At 42.5% G+C, this 14,816-nt stretch overlaps 2 protein-coding genes across 3 annotated transcripts in view; both read right to left on the minus strand.

Moving 5' to 3' along the window:
- The window catches only part of LOC311146435 (guanine nucleotide-binding protein G(I)/G(S)/G(O) subunit gamma-12-like), a 47,480-nt gene extending 39,357 nt beyond the window's left edge, over nt 1-8,123 (minus strand). The window contains exon 1 of the mRNA XM_084182941.1: nt 7,846-8,123. The gene's annotated coding sequence lies outside the window, so the exon portion shown is untranslated. The remainder of the gene's footprint in view (nt 1-7,845) is intronic.
- A 1,691-nt stretch (nt 8,124-9,814) lies between these two features.
- Nucleotides 9,815-14,816, minus strand: part of wls (Wnt ligand secretion mediator) — a 31,136-nt gene continuing 26,134 nt past the window's right edge. The window contains exon 12 of one of the 2 annotated variants that reach the window (XM_084182911.1): nt 9,815-11,303. In XM_084182911.1, the coding sequence (XP_084039037.1) occupies nt 11,197-11,303 (107 nt within the window). In that variant the 3' untranslated portion in view covers nt 9,815-11,196. The remainder of the gene's footprint in view (nt 11,304-14,816) is intronic. The other variant, XM_084182912.1, reaches the window with a different exon arrangement.

Below are 14,816 nucleotides of genomic sequence, written 5' to 3' on the forward strand. Positions count from 1 at the left end.
AAGTGTGTGAATTAGGCAATTTTCCTGTCCTGCTAAGCATTCAAAATGTAACGAGTACTTTTGGGTGTCAGGGAAAATGTATGGAGTAAAAAGTACATAATTTTATTTAGGAATGTAGTGAAGTAAAAGTAAAAATATAAATAGTAAAGTAAAATACAGATACACAAAAAAACTACTTAAGTAGTACTTTAAAGTATTTTTACTTAAGTACTTTACACCACTGCTAATTTCAAACATATTAAACAGCCACTGAACACACCGATTGGCACATATGTTTTTCTGTTGCTCATTAGAAAAACAAGATTTCAGTCTTGGAGGTGTGTTTCCTGACCGATTCCACGTTTGGTTAATGATGTTTGTCAAAAAAAAGTTTTTAAAAATGCACAACGTGTTGTTTTATGTCAACTGTCTCACTGTCTATGCTATTGGATTAAGAGCAATCACCGCAGCTGTTCACCCCATGTTAGTGGGCAAATGGACATCGTCAAATCAAAACCTTCATTTAACCATTGTGAAGCATGGATGTTCCAAACTCATGATGATCATATTTACACTTTGTAGTCAATTTTGACATTAGAATAACCTTTTCTGACTCATATCGATGCCACATAGGCCGTTTTCAAAGGGATTTGTTGCTTTTTAAAGGCAGTGGCTCTTTAAGTAATTTAATACAATGAGTAACACATTGTATTACACACACATTTAATATTGCACATACAGTACATTACATTTGTTCACTGCATTTCTATGATTCAAACAATTACTAGTACTACTAGGCCAGGATTGGCGGCCCGGAAGTTAGTGGAGATCGCATTAATGGTAAACGCTAAATTTCAGCTCAAGCGTAAATTACCTTTAAAAGTCAAGAGCAATACGCTGCTCTATAACATGCCTTGGATTGAATTCCGGCCCTAGTCTTCCAACACGAAGACAAAGCATTAGAACAGTGACCAAGGACCCTTGTTGAAGTCAAGCCCAGAGCTCCATATCAACAACGGAAGGACGTTAACGTTAGCTTGACATTAGTCTGAGCCGCTCACCGGAGGAGAGACTCGACAGTTACAACAGGAACCTCAAATTAAAAAGCAATATTTTACCCCCCCCCCCGGACTGGTTCAACATGTCTGCCTTCAGGGAATAAACGTCACACTTCCTGAGCTCCCTGGTTTGGATTAGATTCACTGTATCAACCTCAGGGGTTCTAAATCACTACTATAGAAACACTGCCTGATATAGCTTACAGTCCATTTACTTACTGGACTATATCATGTCAAAGCCACCCTCTCCACTCTCTCAGCTACTACTAGTCCTATAACAATGCCACAACATGTATGGTGTCAGAGATAATGCTGTTCTGTCCTCAAGAACCACTTTGTCTTTCTACATGGATAGGCCAGCTTGGCTGAGTTTTCAGTGCTTACTGTATCTTTGAATTTAATAACAGCAGCCTATGGGTTAACTAAGTCGATGGGCTAAAGAAGTGATCAAAAGCAGCTCAATACAGATGTAGGATCTTAACTGGATCACTTTTGTTGCTGAGATGTTTCCTGCATAACAGGATGTTCAAACTTGTAGTGTATTTGAGTTTTAAAAAGGGTTCTGAAGTTTGTAATTTCCACTTTGAAATTTCAGACTTGATTTGCCCTAATGAAAAGTGTATCAACCTCTACAAAACTTTCCATTAATTATAAACCACATAATAATTCACATTTCCTGTTGCTGCAGGATTATTTTCCTGCTGTAGCAAACTGGCTCAAATTAATATCTGTAGTACTGTATTATAACTTCACTCTTAGAAAAAAGGGTTCCAAAAGGGTTTTTCGGCTGTCCCCATAGGAGAACCCTTTTTGGTTTCAGGTAGAACCCTTTTTGGTTTCTGGTAGAACCCTTTTGGTTCCAGGTAGAACCCTCTGTAGAAAGGGTTATACCTGGAACCCAAAAGGGTTCTACCTGGAACCCAAAAGGGTTCTACCTGAAACCAAAAGGGTTTCTTAAAAGGGTTATTCTATGGGGACAGCCGAAGAACCCTTTAAGGTTCTAGATAGCACATTTTTCTAAGAGTGTATGATTTACATCCTCCCTTGGTTTGGACAAGCAATCAGTTATCGTTGGCATCACCTTCAGTATCCACAGCTGCTAACCTCACTGGGATGGATTCAAAAGGCCAGGCAATGAGTGCCTAGGGCTGGATTTGAGCTTCAGTGCATGTGTAAATTCATGAGAAAACAATTGCTTCACCATAAGAACACAAGTGTGTGTGCGTGCGTGCGTGCGTGTGTGTGTGTGTGGGTGTGTGTGTGTGTGTGTGTGTGTGTGTGTGTGAAAGAGAGAGAGAGAGAGTGCACTAGGTGGAAGACAAAGCTCGCCCACTGAAGAGGTCTCTGCATATGACAGCTTCTACATGGTAACAACTCACGTGGTCACGACGACGGCATGCGGCACAATGCTACCTGCATCCAAAAATAAACCATTGTCATATCCCTCCCTTCTTTATTGTCTTCTCATCTATCCTCTCTTCCTCCCATCCCCCCTACTAATGGACATCTTAGAATTCCTTTTGGAATTCTGCTCGTCATATGGGGAAATCTAGGAATGTTTTAAGATTGATCGGAAAATCTGGAAATGTTTGGAGATTGACCCTCGATAACCTGAGAATGAGGATCTGTAGGCTGTTTGAACCACTTGATGGACTACTCAAGAATACAATGGCTATCTATCAATCTGATCCACAAACAAACACTATCCTCTACACTTCATCTGAATGGGAGCTTTTTCACTCCAGCAGGACAACAAAGATGTTGAATGAGCATCCAGGATGCATGACCAAAACAGAGTATTCACCGTGTAGCTGATTGAGATAGAGAGAGGTAGAGAGATAAATGGGTAGAAAGGAAGACTTTACACTAGTGTGTCACACAGGGCTTGTAAGGACGAAACACAACATGTTACACACCGCCTGAGTTTATGACTACACAAATTAGGTGGAAGTCCGCTTCCATCTCAGATAGTTGCTACGACAACCATTAAATTAGTGAAGCAAACATTTGGTCCCCATTCAAATCAGATTAAAATATTGGTCCTAACAGACAGGAAAGCAGAGGAAGAGGTGTTTATCTATTATATGTCATTTCCTGTGAAGTAATATCTAGCTCTTTATAAAAAAAAGTATTACTTTTTAGGGGAGTCTAAGAAGAAACAACTCCCAGGGCACAAAGGTTTAATAACCCAATTTTGTCTGTTAAATATCACCCTCTTGGTGCATTGTTTTGAAGTTCAATTCATCACATGATACCTAAGGCAAACCTATCGCTGAATCATCCTCTTTTGGGTGTGACTACTGTACATCGTTAATGTCAACACTCCTGCTGGGTCATCGATACTGAACAAAAATATAAGCGCAACGTGCAACAATTTCAAAGATTTTACTGAGTTACAGTTCATATAAGGAAATCAGTCAATTGCAATACATTCATTAGGCCCTAATCTATGGATTTCACATGACTGGGAATACAGATATGCATCTGTTGGTCACAGATACCTTACAAAAAATGGGCCTCACAATGATCTCGTCACTGTATTTTTGTGCATTCAAATTGCCAATCGATAAAATGCATTTGTGTTTGTTGTCCGTAGCTTATCTCTGCTCATACCATAACCCCACCGCCACCATGGGGCACTCTGTTCACAACGTTGACATCAGACAACCGCTCACCCACATGATGCCATATACATGGTTTGCAGTTGTGAGGCCGGTTGGACGTATTGCCAAATTCTCTAAAACGATGTTGGAGGCAGCTTATGGTGGAGAAATTAACATTCAATTCTCTGGCAACAGCTCTGGTACAGTCAGCATGCCAATTGCATGCACCCTCACAACTTGAGACATCTGTGGCATTATGTTGTGTGATTAAACTGCACATTTTAGAGTGGCCTTTTATTGTCCCCAGCACAAGGTGCAACTATGTAATGATCGTGCTGCATTTTTTTTTTTTTTTCAGTGTACGTTCTTGGGTCAGGTGGACAAACTGTCCCAAGCGTACTGCTGCACCAACCACCACAAACAACAAGATAAAACGTGACTGGATTTGCAAGCACTAATAAAGTCATTTTTGTTTGGTGGCACTTTAACTACACTGTAAAATGATTATTACACAGTTATACTCTATTTTTTGATTTATTGGGATTGTCTTTGGGATTCATTTTTAAACTCACCTCAGACCCCATTTTAGACTAGTGAAGTGCTAGTGAAGATGACAGTGTTATTGATGTTGCACTGTTTTGTCAATGCAATTTGTGTGCGATGAGAAAGGGCTCATTTCCACATTATGTCGACAATTAAGTTTTATGTTGTATTAGTTTATTATGATATTGTCTTGATGGATTTCATTAGGCTGTGGAGTGAGCAGTCATCCTCTGACTAATAGTAGCGCAAAGTGATAGAGGAGAGAGTTCATTACTGACAAGGTTATTCAATTACCCACATAAACATGGACTAACTGGAAGAGAGGATGTGAGTGACTGTGTGTGTGTGTGTGTGTGTGTGTGTGTGTGTGTGTGTGTGTGTGTGTGTGTGCGCGCGCACATATTTTAATCACTGGCAAGACAGTTAGTATTAAACTGTATCAAGAACAACTTGAAGCCTCACAAGCAGAACACACAGAAACTCACAAGCAAAGATTGCATTGCGTCTAAGGTCTTCCTTCCTCAATAACAAACCTGAGAGTTTATTCAAGACTGTAGCAAGTTCTGCAGCATTCTCTTTCAAAGAAGACACTTGCTTCTGAAATCATTACAAGTTAGCTTCACCTGTGTATCCAAACAGGCCATTGACTCAAAAGTCAAACTGTGTGAGTACCCTGTGGGTTTATTGTTAAGTCAAGAATGTACAGCTTCCCAGTATTTATTATTATTATTATATCAGCCCAAAACAGGAGGAAGGAAGGAAGACAGAAGGAAGGAATAGCCTAAATTGAAACTACTACAGTTTCAACTACTAATCGTTTCCAAATTAAACTACTACTACTACATTCATGTTAAGATGAATTCACTAACAGTAAGTCGCTCTTGATAAGAGCGTCTGCTAAATGACTAAATGTAAATGTACAGTTTCTAAATAAAAGCTAGAACAAAAACAGATGGTTTATGTCGTCATAAAAAGCTGAAATTGGACGTTACCGGAAATTATTACAATGACAATTCATAGAATAATCCTTAGAATGAGAATGTTTTGCTTTAGCGGTAACTGTACCGATATCCCAATAAACAGGCCGGGGAGCCTTATGACAAAACCACACGTTTTGACAAGACAGCCTTCCATTTTAATAGGCGTCGTAGAGTGAGGCTTTGATGAGGGTAAATAAGGGTACTAATGAGTTGGTCTAATCAATGCCGTGCCTGTGTTCACTCTGTGATGGGGCGAGAGATCCCAGGGCGGCTTATTGTCTGTGTATAAACGCCTTGGCCTAGGGCCTCCCTAGCTGGCCATAATTATGCTTCATCATCCATCTATCTCAGTCAGCGCTCTTGTTGATGATAATAATGTCAACTGTAGCACGCCACACGAGGGGAGGTCCTCGGGACATGTTAAGCACAGGTCTGCCAAATAAATGACAAACAGAGTTCCAAAGTGCCAAGGTTTATTAACATCGCGTAGCAATACAAAAGTTCATACAATTGGGAGTCACAGTATCCCACAGAAGCACACACACTGGCTGGGGCTATGGCTTAGAAGACGCACAATGAGTTCGCAGCAGGGCAAGAAATAATAACAAGTATTCACACTCTGTGAGACAGCACACTCATGATGAAACACTCTTAGTAAAATGATAACACACTTAATAATTAGCTAAACACGCACGCACGTGGATTAATAAGATTCGCTTCTGCTCTCTAACTAAATAGTTCCCTCCTAAGTAAAGCCAGCTGTGGATGTATCTAGGAACGTGGTGACCAAATAAACAGGTACTATAGACCAACAAACATAAAAATAAAATAAAAAACTAGTCCGCCCGCCAACGCAACCCCAAATATTTTGCCTGAAATACCAGCTCATTTGCTAGGGCGGACTAAACAAAATACCAAACCTTGCCTACCTAATGTAAGGAACTCAATAATACAGTTAGAGCAGTGAAAAGGCTTCTCCCAAGCTCTCTTTGAAGTTGGCAAGCCATGCTCTTTCCTGGCCTTCACAACCACAACACGGTATCAAAGCCGCTTCTCCCAACAGCATTGAACACATAACAAAACAAAATTTTGACTTCGACTTCTCCGTCATTATCTCCTCCGTGACCCGGAAACCAAGAAGTGGTCGAGGAGAGTACATTTGTTTGTATGCGAACTAAGGAGTCTGTTCCCATCCTCGATAACCTACTTCGGCAGAGGATGAACAAGAGTATCCTCGCAGTGTCTAGGCGGAAGTGTTTAACAATCCGCAACACCCCCTTTGAATCAGCTGTTGAGCTGTTGTTTTCTCGAAGGAGAAAAGCATGCACACATTTAAAAATGATACGCTACTTATCCTTTTATCTATAAAATGTCTTTCACAACTAGCTAAATTAGTGTTTATCACTTCACACATTTATTTTGGGATTCAACCCCTGTAAACACCATTTGCCTGATGACACACAAGTGGAGAAGGAGGTTCTCATTTCTTAAAAGCCATTTCCCACTGGGCACAGACGTCAATTCCACATCTATTCAACGTTGGTTCCACGTCATTTCATTGAAATGGGAAACAACGTTGATTCAACCAGTGGGTGCCCAGTGAATTGTTACCACGTTTCCTTTCCTCCTGTCCTCGATTACTTTGACATTTTTCAAAAGGAGGAGAGGAGGCGAGCAAAACCATTTGAGATACTCCCACGGAGTGAACCGGGAATGTGCACTGTCCCTTGTCCTCCCGGGCGGAAACAACACTCTTTCCCTGAATGTTTCGCTTCAGGTATTTACGCAAATCGCACACCTCATCTCATAGCGGCCAGTAGGTGCCACTGGCTACAATAAGTTACACGTTGTACAGAACTGAAGGCACAGGTGGGTCAAGCTGACCTTCAGGAGCCAAGAACATGCAATAATGCACTTTCTTCTATCGGGATAAAAATGTGGAATCTGGCCAGAGAGCTGTCATATAGCCTAATGGTTGCTCGACTTCTCATTGAAATAGTAGGAATAGAACATCCTCACTTTGTAACTGGTTTACTACAGTATTGCCATATTTGATTATCTACTGCATGCATGTGGGTAACAATGTTTATTCAGATAGAAAGGAAGGTTTCCATTAAAGGTGGTATTAAAAAAATATTCCCACTCCTCAAGCCCACTGTGTGTGCCTGGCCTGTCACATCTATATGTATGGAGAAGGATTGATATGAACAGGTAGCCTATGACTTGTTGCACGAACAAGTCGACCAGTCTCTGGAAGGCCTAACGATAAGTAGCCTACATGAATGGAAATACTGCCACTGTATGTTGTGCTTCAGCTGTTCCTATTTCACAATAGGCGTATTACAATTCGTTCTTGGTCAGAAGGGCGATTACCGTCGACACCCAAAGGCATAGCCTGCAATTATCACGGTAATAACCACATAATGCACTTACGATATGCGCACAGCCTATTACGCACGCTACTAATGTGACACGTTCTGTCCCAATGTAAGTAAAATTGGTAACAATGTCAATATTTTATGTTGTCGATATGGGTGCCACCGGAGTAGCCTACAAATACATACATTTGAATGGCAAGTTATCTTTCTGAACGTTTTGAAGAGCGTAAAACGGTGAATGTGTTTTATAGGCCTATTGATTAACCCTTGTGACTTCCAAGGTACACTGACACGACACACTTACCTGGCGAGGGCAATACAGGCTGGTCTCCCCGTGTCGCCTGCTGTATCCGTCACCAACTAGGAGGAGACCTCACTCAATAACAGTTGACAGCTATGAAAAGCAGATCAAACGACGGTCTTTGGGACTGCCAACTGGTGCCACTTACTTTCTCACAGTGTTGGCTGTCGCTTATCGTTAGTATCGTTTATTTTTTATTTTCTCCACCTACTTGCCCGTATGACTAGGCTACACTCTCTCCTCCGCTTCGTGACGAAAACTAACGAACCCAGCCGGATAGAGAAGTGGAGTCACAGAACAGTGGGAACACTAGCGGGTGTTTTGAGAATTTGTTGTTTTGCAGTCTCTGCTCCTTCATTTCTTGGTGCCTCCCAGGCGCCCTCTGTCTGTGCAAAGCGTTTCTATACAGTACGTACTAGACCAGGGATCATCAACTAGATTAAACTGCGGGACGATTTTTTCTTGAGCGGATTGGTCGGGGGGCCGGAAGATAATTACAAATCATTTGGAGACGGCAAATTGACCGCAAGAAGCCCAAACAGATATGTTTGACTAAAACCTAATCATTTCAAACCTTGATTACATTTGGATACGATCACGATTCTCTCTATTATGCGTGGGAATACTTGTGAACAGATTTCTTAAATTAAAATCACTTGGAGCTGATTTTCTGGGTTTTTTTAGTCTATTATGTCCAAACTTCATAAGGCACTCGCATATCTGAGCTATCTTTTTTGCAGGTGCATGGTAGCAGTTGAAATCTATATATATTTTTTTTAAATATGAAACCCGCACACTGCTCTTTAATAAGCTTTACATATCGGCCTCAAGGCCTTCGTCAGAGCTTTTTTTTCTGTCTATTATGTCCAACATCCATAAAAAAAAATAAAAAAATTACCAAATGTTTTTTTTTTGCTCGGAAACTTGGGGGGCCAAATAAAACCACCCGCGGGCCTCCAGTTGGGGGAACCCTGTACTAGGTTATACTTCATATTAGCCCAAAGACCGGCAGATGGCGATATTGAGTGGTTTCAATTTACCATCAAAAGGCAATGGGCTCGTTCGAGCGGATCACTTTTGTCAAGATGGTCACTGCCTTTCAAAGTCTGAGCCATTATGGGGATAAAAACTGTCAGATTTGCGCCTACATGTCGACTGCATGAACTTTCGAAAAACCATGTGATCAAAGGTAATAAATGATCGACTGCAATTTTCTGCTCTTGCTCCTTACCAGCTACAACTTGCAGCCGCCTGCATTGTGGGAGGCACTATTGTCAACCAATCATTAGGGTACTTTTGTTTGACCAATGCGAACGTGACCAAAGATGCCCTTACGAAAAAAGATTGCAGTCAGAGTGCAGTATATCTGCAGTTGGTGCGAGAGACTCAAATATCACATTCATTTCTACATATCCAATAAGAATTTGTTCTTAACTGCCTTGCCTAGTTAAATAAAGGTTAAATAAAATAAATACAAATACATGAATGTGCAAAGTTGGTTCCTGTTTCAGTCACACCCTTACAAAAAAATATTTCAATTTTAAAACTGCAGTAAGTGCTGTAACTGCAGTCGACTGTGGTATTTTCTAAACCTCTCCAACACAGAGAAAACCCCGCCTCCATCTCCCCCCAGAGAGCGGTCAGTGAGCTCTGTGGACCCTCACGATGGCATGCTACTGGCTGAGACCCCACGGCAGCAGCCCATCAGTGATGAGATGCTGACCACCGGTGGAAACACTATGCTCCTTCAACGGGAGACCAAGGAATCAGAGAAAGAACTGTCCTCCACCAGCCTCTCCACTGCTACAGGTGGGAAGAAGGCTGGAGGAACTGGCTGCTTCCGTGGAGCACTGAGGAGGCTGAGGAAAGGACAAGAAGCCTGGAAGCACTACTAGTCACTCCGTTCTACTTTTACTCTGTATTTCAATTCTGTAATATTGTAGCAACACAGAAGTTGAGGATAACGTTTTTTCCCTTCTTCAGGCTCACTGATTTACTAAGGCAGAAGATAAACTCCTGCAAGCAAAAGAGGAATGATTTCCATTTATTTAGGAACAGAAAAATGTTCAGTAAACTTGTAATTTCCTTGCAAATGAGTTGTTTCTCATTGAAACTAAGTATTGTCTAATAACAGTAAGCACATACAATAAGAAATAAAACAAACAAATAGCCTACAATAGAAATGCTAGTTAAGTTGCATTTTTCTTAGACCACAAGTAAATTCCCTGCAACAACTTGTGAATCTACTTTGAAAATATTCCAAAACTAGACAAAGTACATGTTTTATTTAAATTAGCATAAAAAGCACAAAACTACTACACTACCACGTCATACAGTCATCTTCGAATCTCAATTTTTTATTTTTTTTTGTTGCCAACAGAGAGTAAGTGATACAGCATATGCAAATCTTTCATACAGATGAAAATAAGCACTTTATAAAATATATATCTACATCGTAACATAATGAACTTGGTGTTTCCCAGAAAGGCCCTGTGGTTTGGAATTTCCCCCCCCCCACAATACAAAAAGGTATCCCCCACTTGGGAGAGTGATAGACAAGAGAACCCAGTAGTCTAAAAAGTTCCATGGATGTGTACTGGTGAACGTGAGTGTGGACAGAAGTGACAAAAAAGACAAAGATATTACTGACAACTTGCGGAGATATGCTTCCTTTTGACTGATCTTCTGAAAGTGGTCATCTTGGACCTTGTACCATGAAGCATCTACATACACTTATGTCCTACTGGTTATTTAAATCTAAAACTGCAGAGGTGGAGTGCCAAAAACAGCAGTCATCCAAATGTAGTTCTCTCTAAAGAACCAAGTAATGTTGTCTTCAGTGAGGCAACCAGTTACGCCACAATATAATGCCTTGAAAGCCCACAATGTTTTTCCTGTAGTTTGATGTCGTTGCCACTGGACACTGATCTATGTTCAGATTTGCACTTGACCCCTAATGGGTTTGTTTAGGATTTGAGGGATGACAACGTCTACCTGGAGTGTTTTGTTCCCTCCCCAACTACCTCTTATGACCACCAGATGGAGTGCTACGTCCTTCCACTCCTCCACCTCTAAGCAGCTTTTCACAACCTGGACTTCATAAGAGTACTGTTGTGCAACAACAACAGCAACATTACAAACACTGATAGTTAACAGACTGTCAAATGTCAAAAATGTATATACAATCTGGCCCCATGTCTGCAATGAAATGAAAGGACCAAAGGGCTACAGATAAAGTTGCTTTTGAACTTTTGGGACAGCGAGGGGGACATTGGGAAATAGGGTTAAAGGAAGCACAGTCACTGTTTGAGGGAGGGGTGTTTGTAGGTGGTTTGAAGTCCAGGGAAAGGGAGGCTACTCTTGGGCCTCCTTGCCCATCATCTTGTAGATCTCGGTGGGTCCGTCCACGTGGGTGATGGTGGTGGTCAGCTGGATGTCCTCTCCACTGGCTCCTGCGTCTCCTGCACAGAGACCAACACAACATCAGTCCAGTATACACAGACAGCAGTCCAGTATACACAGACAGCAGTACATCTGGGTCATCTGCTTTGTGCTCATTAGGCACCAAATGGAAGGAAACTAAACTGAAACAGGGAGGGGCAGGGCCGGCTCTAGCCCTAAGTGAGATTTGGTTGTGGGGGCCCCCCACCTCGCAGCAAAATATTTTAGGTGTCCCCCCTCTTGACAGTGGTGAGAAATTGGTATTTTTAAAAGTTAATGTCCTGCTATTCTACACATTTTGCCATGGGGTTGACAGAAGACTTGGCAATTTAATATATTTATTTATAACACATTCCATGCAATTCTACCCATTTTGCCATGGGGTGGAGATACTTTTTTGCGGTTTTAAAACACATTTCCTGCAATTCTATAGCTTTTGTAATGACTTATGCCATGTTAATAAGATATCTGAGTGAGAATGACTAACAAAATCAATGGGGGCCCCTGGAGGTCAGGGCCCCTGGGAACGTGTCCCCGGTCGGTATTTGGCCATGATTACTACAAGTTTAGATAGCTGGCAATCAAAAAAATTGTTAGCTGACCGGGCTAATTGAGTAACTGTCAGTGACTGACATAAGAGAAAAACTGCTGAGGCACAACCAAATTTCGAAATTGCACCTGGTGTATTCTACTATTCTTACTCTCAATACTAAGTTGAGACCATAACGAGTTCCCCCCCTAAAAAATATATACAGTGCCTACAGAAATCATTCACACCCCTTTACTTTTTCCACATTTTGTTGTTACAGCCGGAATTTTAAAAATTGATTAAATTGAGATCTTGTCGTCACTGGCCTACACACAATACCCCATATGGACCTGGTGCCGACGAAGATGGCGGCATCGCGACTAGCTCTTAGGAAACGTTGCAGTATTTTGTTTTCTTATGTATTCTTTTTTTACATTATTAGCTCAGAGTGTTTTGTATTTACATACAACCGGGGAAAACAATTGGATATCAGAGCGGCGGTAACTCAACAGCATTACAACTAGGAATACGACTTTCCCGAAGCAGTTCCTTTGTTTGCTCTCCCCAGGGCAACTGCACTGATTCCAGCGGCTGACCCAAAACATCGCCGGTGGAGGAGAGGCACTCGGAGCGGCATGCTGGTTCGACTTAGAAGGCGCGCACACCACCCACCACTTCCAAGTATACTACTCGCTAATGTTCAGTCTTTGGTTAACAAGATCGACGACCTCCGGGCAAGGATTTCTTTCCAGAGAGACATCAAGGCCTGTAACATACTTTGTTTCACGGAAACATGGCTCTCTTGGGATATTCTGTCGAAATCGGTCCAGCCAGAGGGGTTCTCAGTTCATCGCAGAGACAGGAATAAATATCTCTCCGGGTAGCAGAAGGGCGGAGGTGTGTGTTTCATGATTAACGACTCATGGTGTAATTGTAGTAACATACAGGAACTCGAGTCCTTTTGTTCACTCGACCTAGAATATCTCACAATCAAATGCCGACCGTATTATCTCCCAAGATAATTTTATTTTGTTATATTCACGGCCGTGTATATCCCCCCTCAAGCCGATACCACAACGGCCCTCAAAGAACTTCACTGGAGTTTATGCAAACTGGAAACCACATATCCTGAGGCTGCATTTATTGTAGCCGGGGATTTTATCAAAGCAAATTTGAGGACTAGGCTGCCGAAGTTCTATCAACATATCGACTGTTGTACTCGCGCTGCCAAAATCCTCGACCATTGCTATTTGAACTTCCGGGATGGTTATAAGGCCCTCCCGCGCCCTCCTTTCGGCAAATCTGACCACAACTCCATTTTGCTCCTCCCTTCCTATAGGCAGAAACTCAAACAGGAAATACCCATGCTAAGGACTATTCAACGCTGGTCTGACCAATTGGAATCCACGCTTCAAGATTGTTTTGATCATGCGGACTGGGATATGTTCCGGGTAGCTTCCAAAAATAATTTTGACGAATACACTGAAACGGTGACATAGTTTATCAGGAAATGTATAGGTGATGTTGTGCCCATTGTGACTATTAAAACCTACCCTAACCAGAAACAGTGGATAGATGGCAGCATTCGCGCCAATCTGAAAGTGCGAACCACCGCATTCAAACATGGCAAGGTGACTGGGAATATGGCTGAATACAAACAGTGTAGCTACTCACTCCACAAAGCAATTCAACTGGCAAAACATCAGTATAGAGACAAAGTGGAGTCGCAATTCAACAGCTCAGACACGAGAGGTATGTTGCAGGGTCTACAGACAATCACGGACTACAAAAAGAAAACCAGCCACGTTGCCGACACCAACGTCTTGCTTCCAGACAAGCTAAACACATTCTTTGCCCGCTTTGAGGAGAACACAGTGCCACTGACGAGGCCCACTACCAAGGACTGTGGCCTCTCCTTCTCCGTGGCCGACGTGATTAAGACATTTAAGCATGTTAACCCCCGCAAGGCTGCCGGCCCAGACGGCATCCTCAGAGCATGCGCAAACCAGCTGGCTGGTGTGTTTATGGACATATTCAATCTCTCCCTTTCCCAGTCTGCTGTTCGCACATGCTTCAAGATGGCCACCATTGTTCCTGTACCCAAGAAAGCAAAGGTAACTGAACTAAATGACTATCGCCCTGTAGCACTCACCTCTGTCATCATGAAGTGCTTTGAGAGACTAGTCAAGGATCATATGACCTCTACCTTACCTGTCACCCTAGACCCACTTCAATTTGCTTAACGCCCCAATAGATCCCCAGACGATGCAATCCACATCACACTGCACACTGCCTTATCCAATCTGGACAAGAGAAATACCTATGTGAGAATGCTGTTCATTGACTATAGCTCAGCATTCAACACCATAGTACCCTCAAAGTTCATCATCAAGCTCGAGGCCCTGTGCAACTGGGTCCTGGACTTCCTGACGGGCCGCCCCCAGGTGGTGAAGGTAGGAAACAACATCTCCACTTCGCTGATCCTCAACACAAGGGTGCATGCTCAGCCCCCTCCTGTACTCCCTGTTCACCCATGAATGTGTGGCCAAGCACGCCTCCAACTCAATCATCAAGTTGGCAGACGACACAACAGTAGTAGGCTTGATTACCAACAATGATGAGACCGCCTACAGGGAGGAGGTGTGGTGCCAGGAAAATAACCTCTCACTCAACGTCAACAAAACAAAGGAGATGATCGTGGACTTCAGGAAACAGCAGAGGGTGCACCCCCCCTATCCACATCGACGGGACCGCAGTGGAAAAGGTGGAAAGCTTCAAGTTCCTTGGCGTACACATCACCGACAAACTGAAATGGTCCACCCACGCAGACAGTGTGGTGAAGAAAGCGCAACAGAGCCTCTTCAACCTCAGGAGGCTGAAGAAATTCGTCTTGGCACCTAAAACCCACAAACTTTTACAGATGCACAATTAAGAGCATCCTGTCGGGCTGTATCACCACCTGGTACGGCAACTGCACCGCCCGCAACCGCAGGGCTCTCCAGAG

This window comes from Coregonus lavaretus, assembly GCF_964263955.1.
Source record: "Coregonus lavaretus genome assembly, chromosome: 19".
NCBI classification, from domain to species: Eukaryota; Metazoa; Chordata; class Actinopteri; order Salmoniformes; family Salmonidae; genus Coregonus; species Coregonus lavaretus.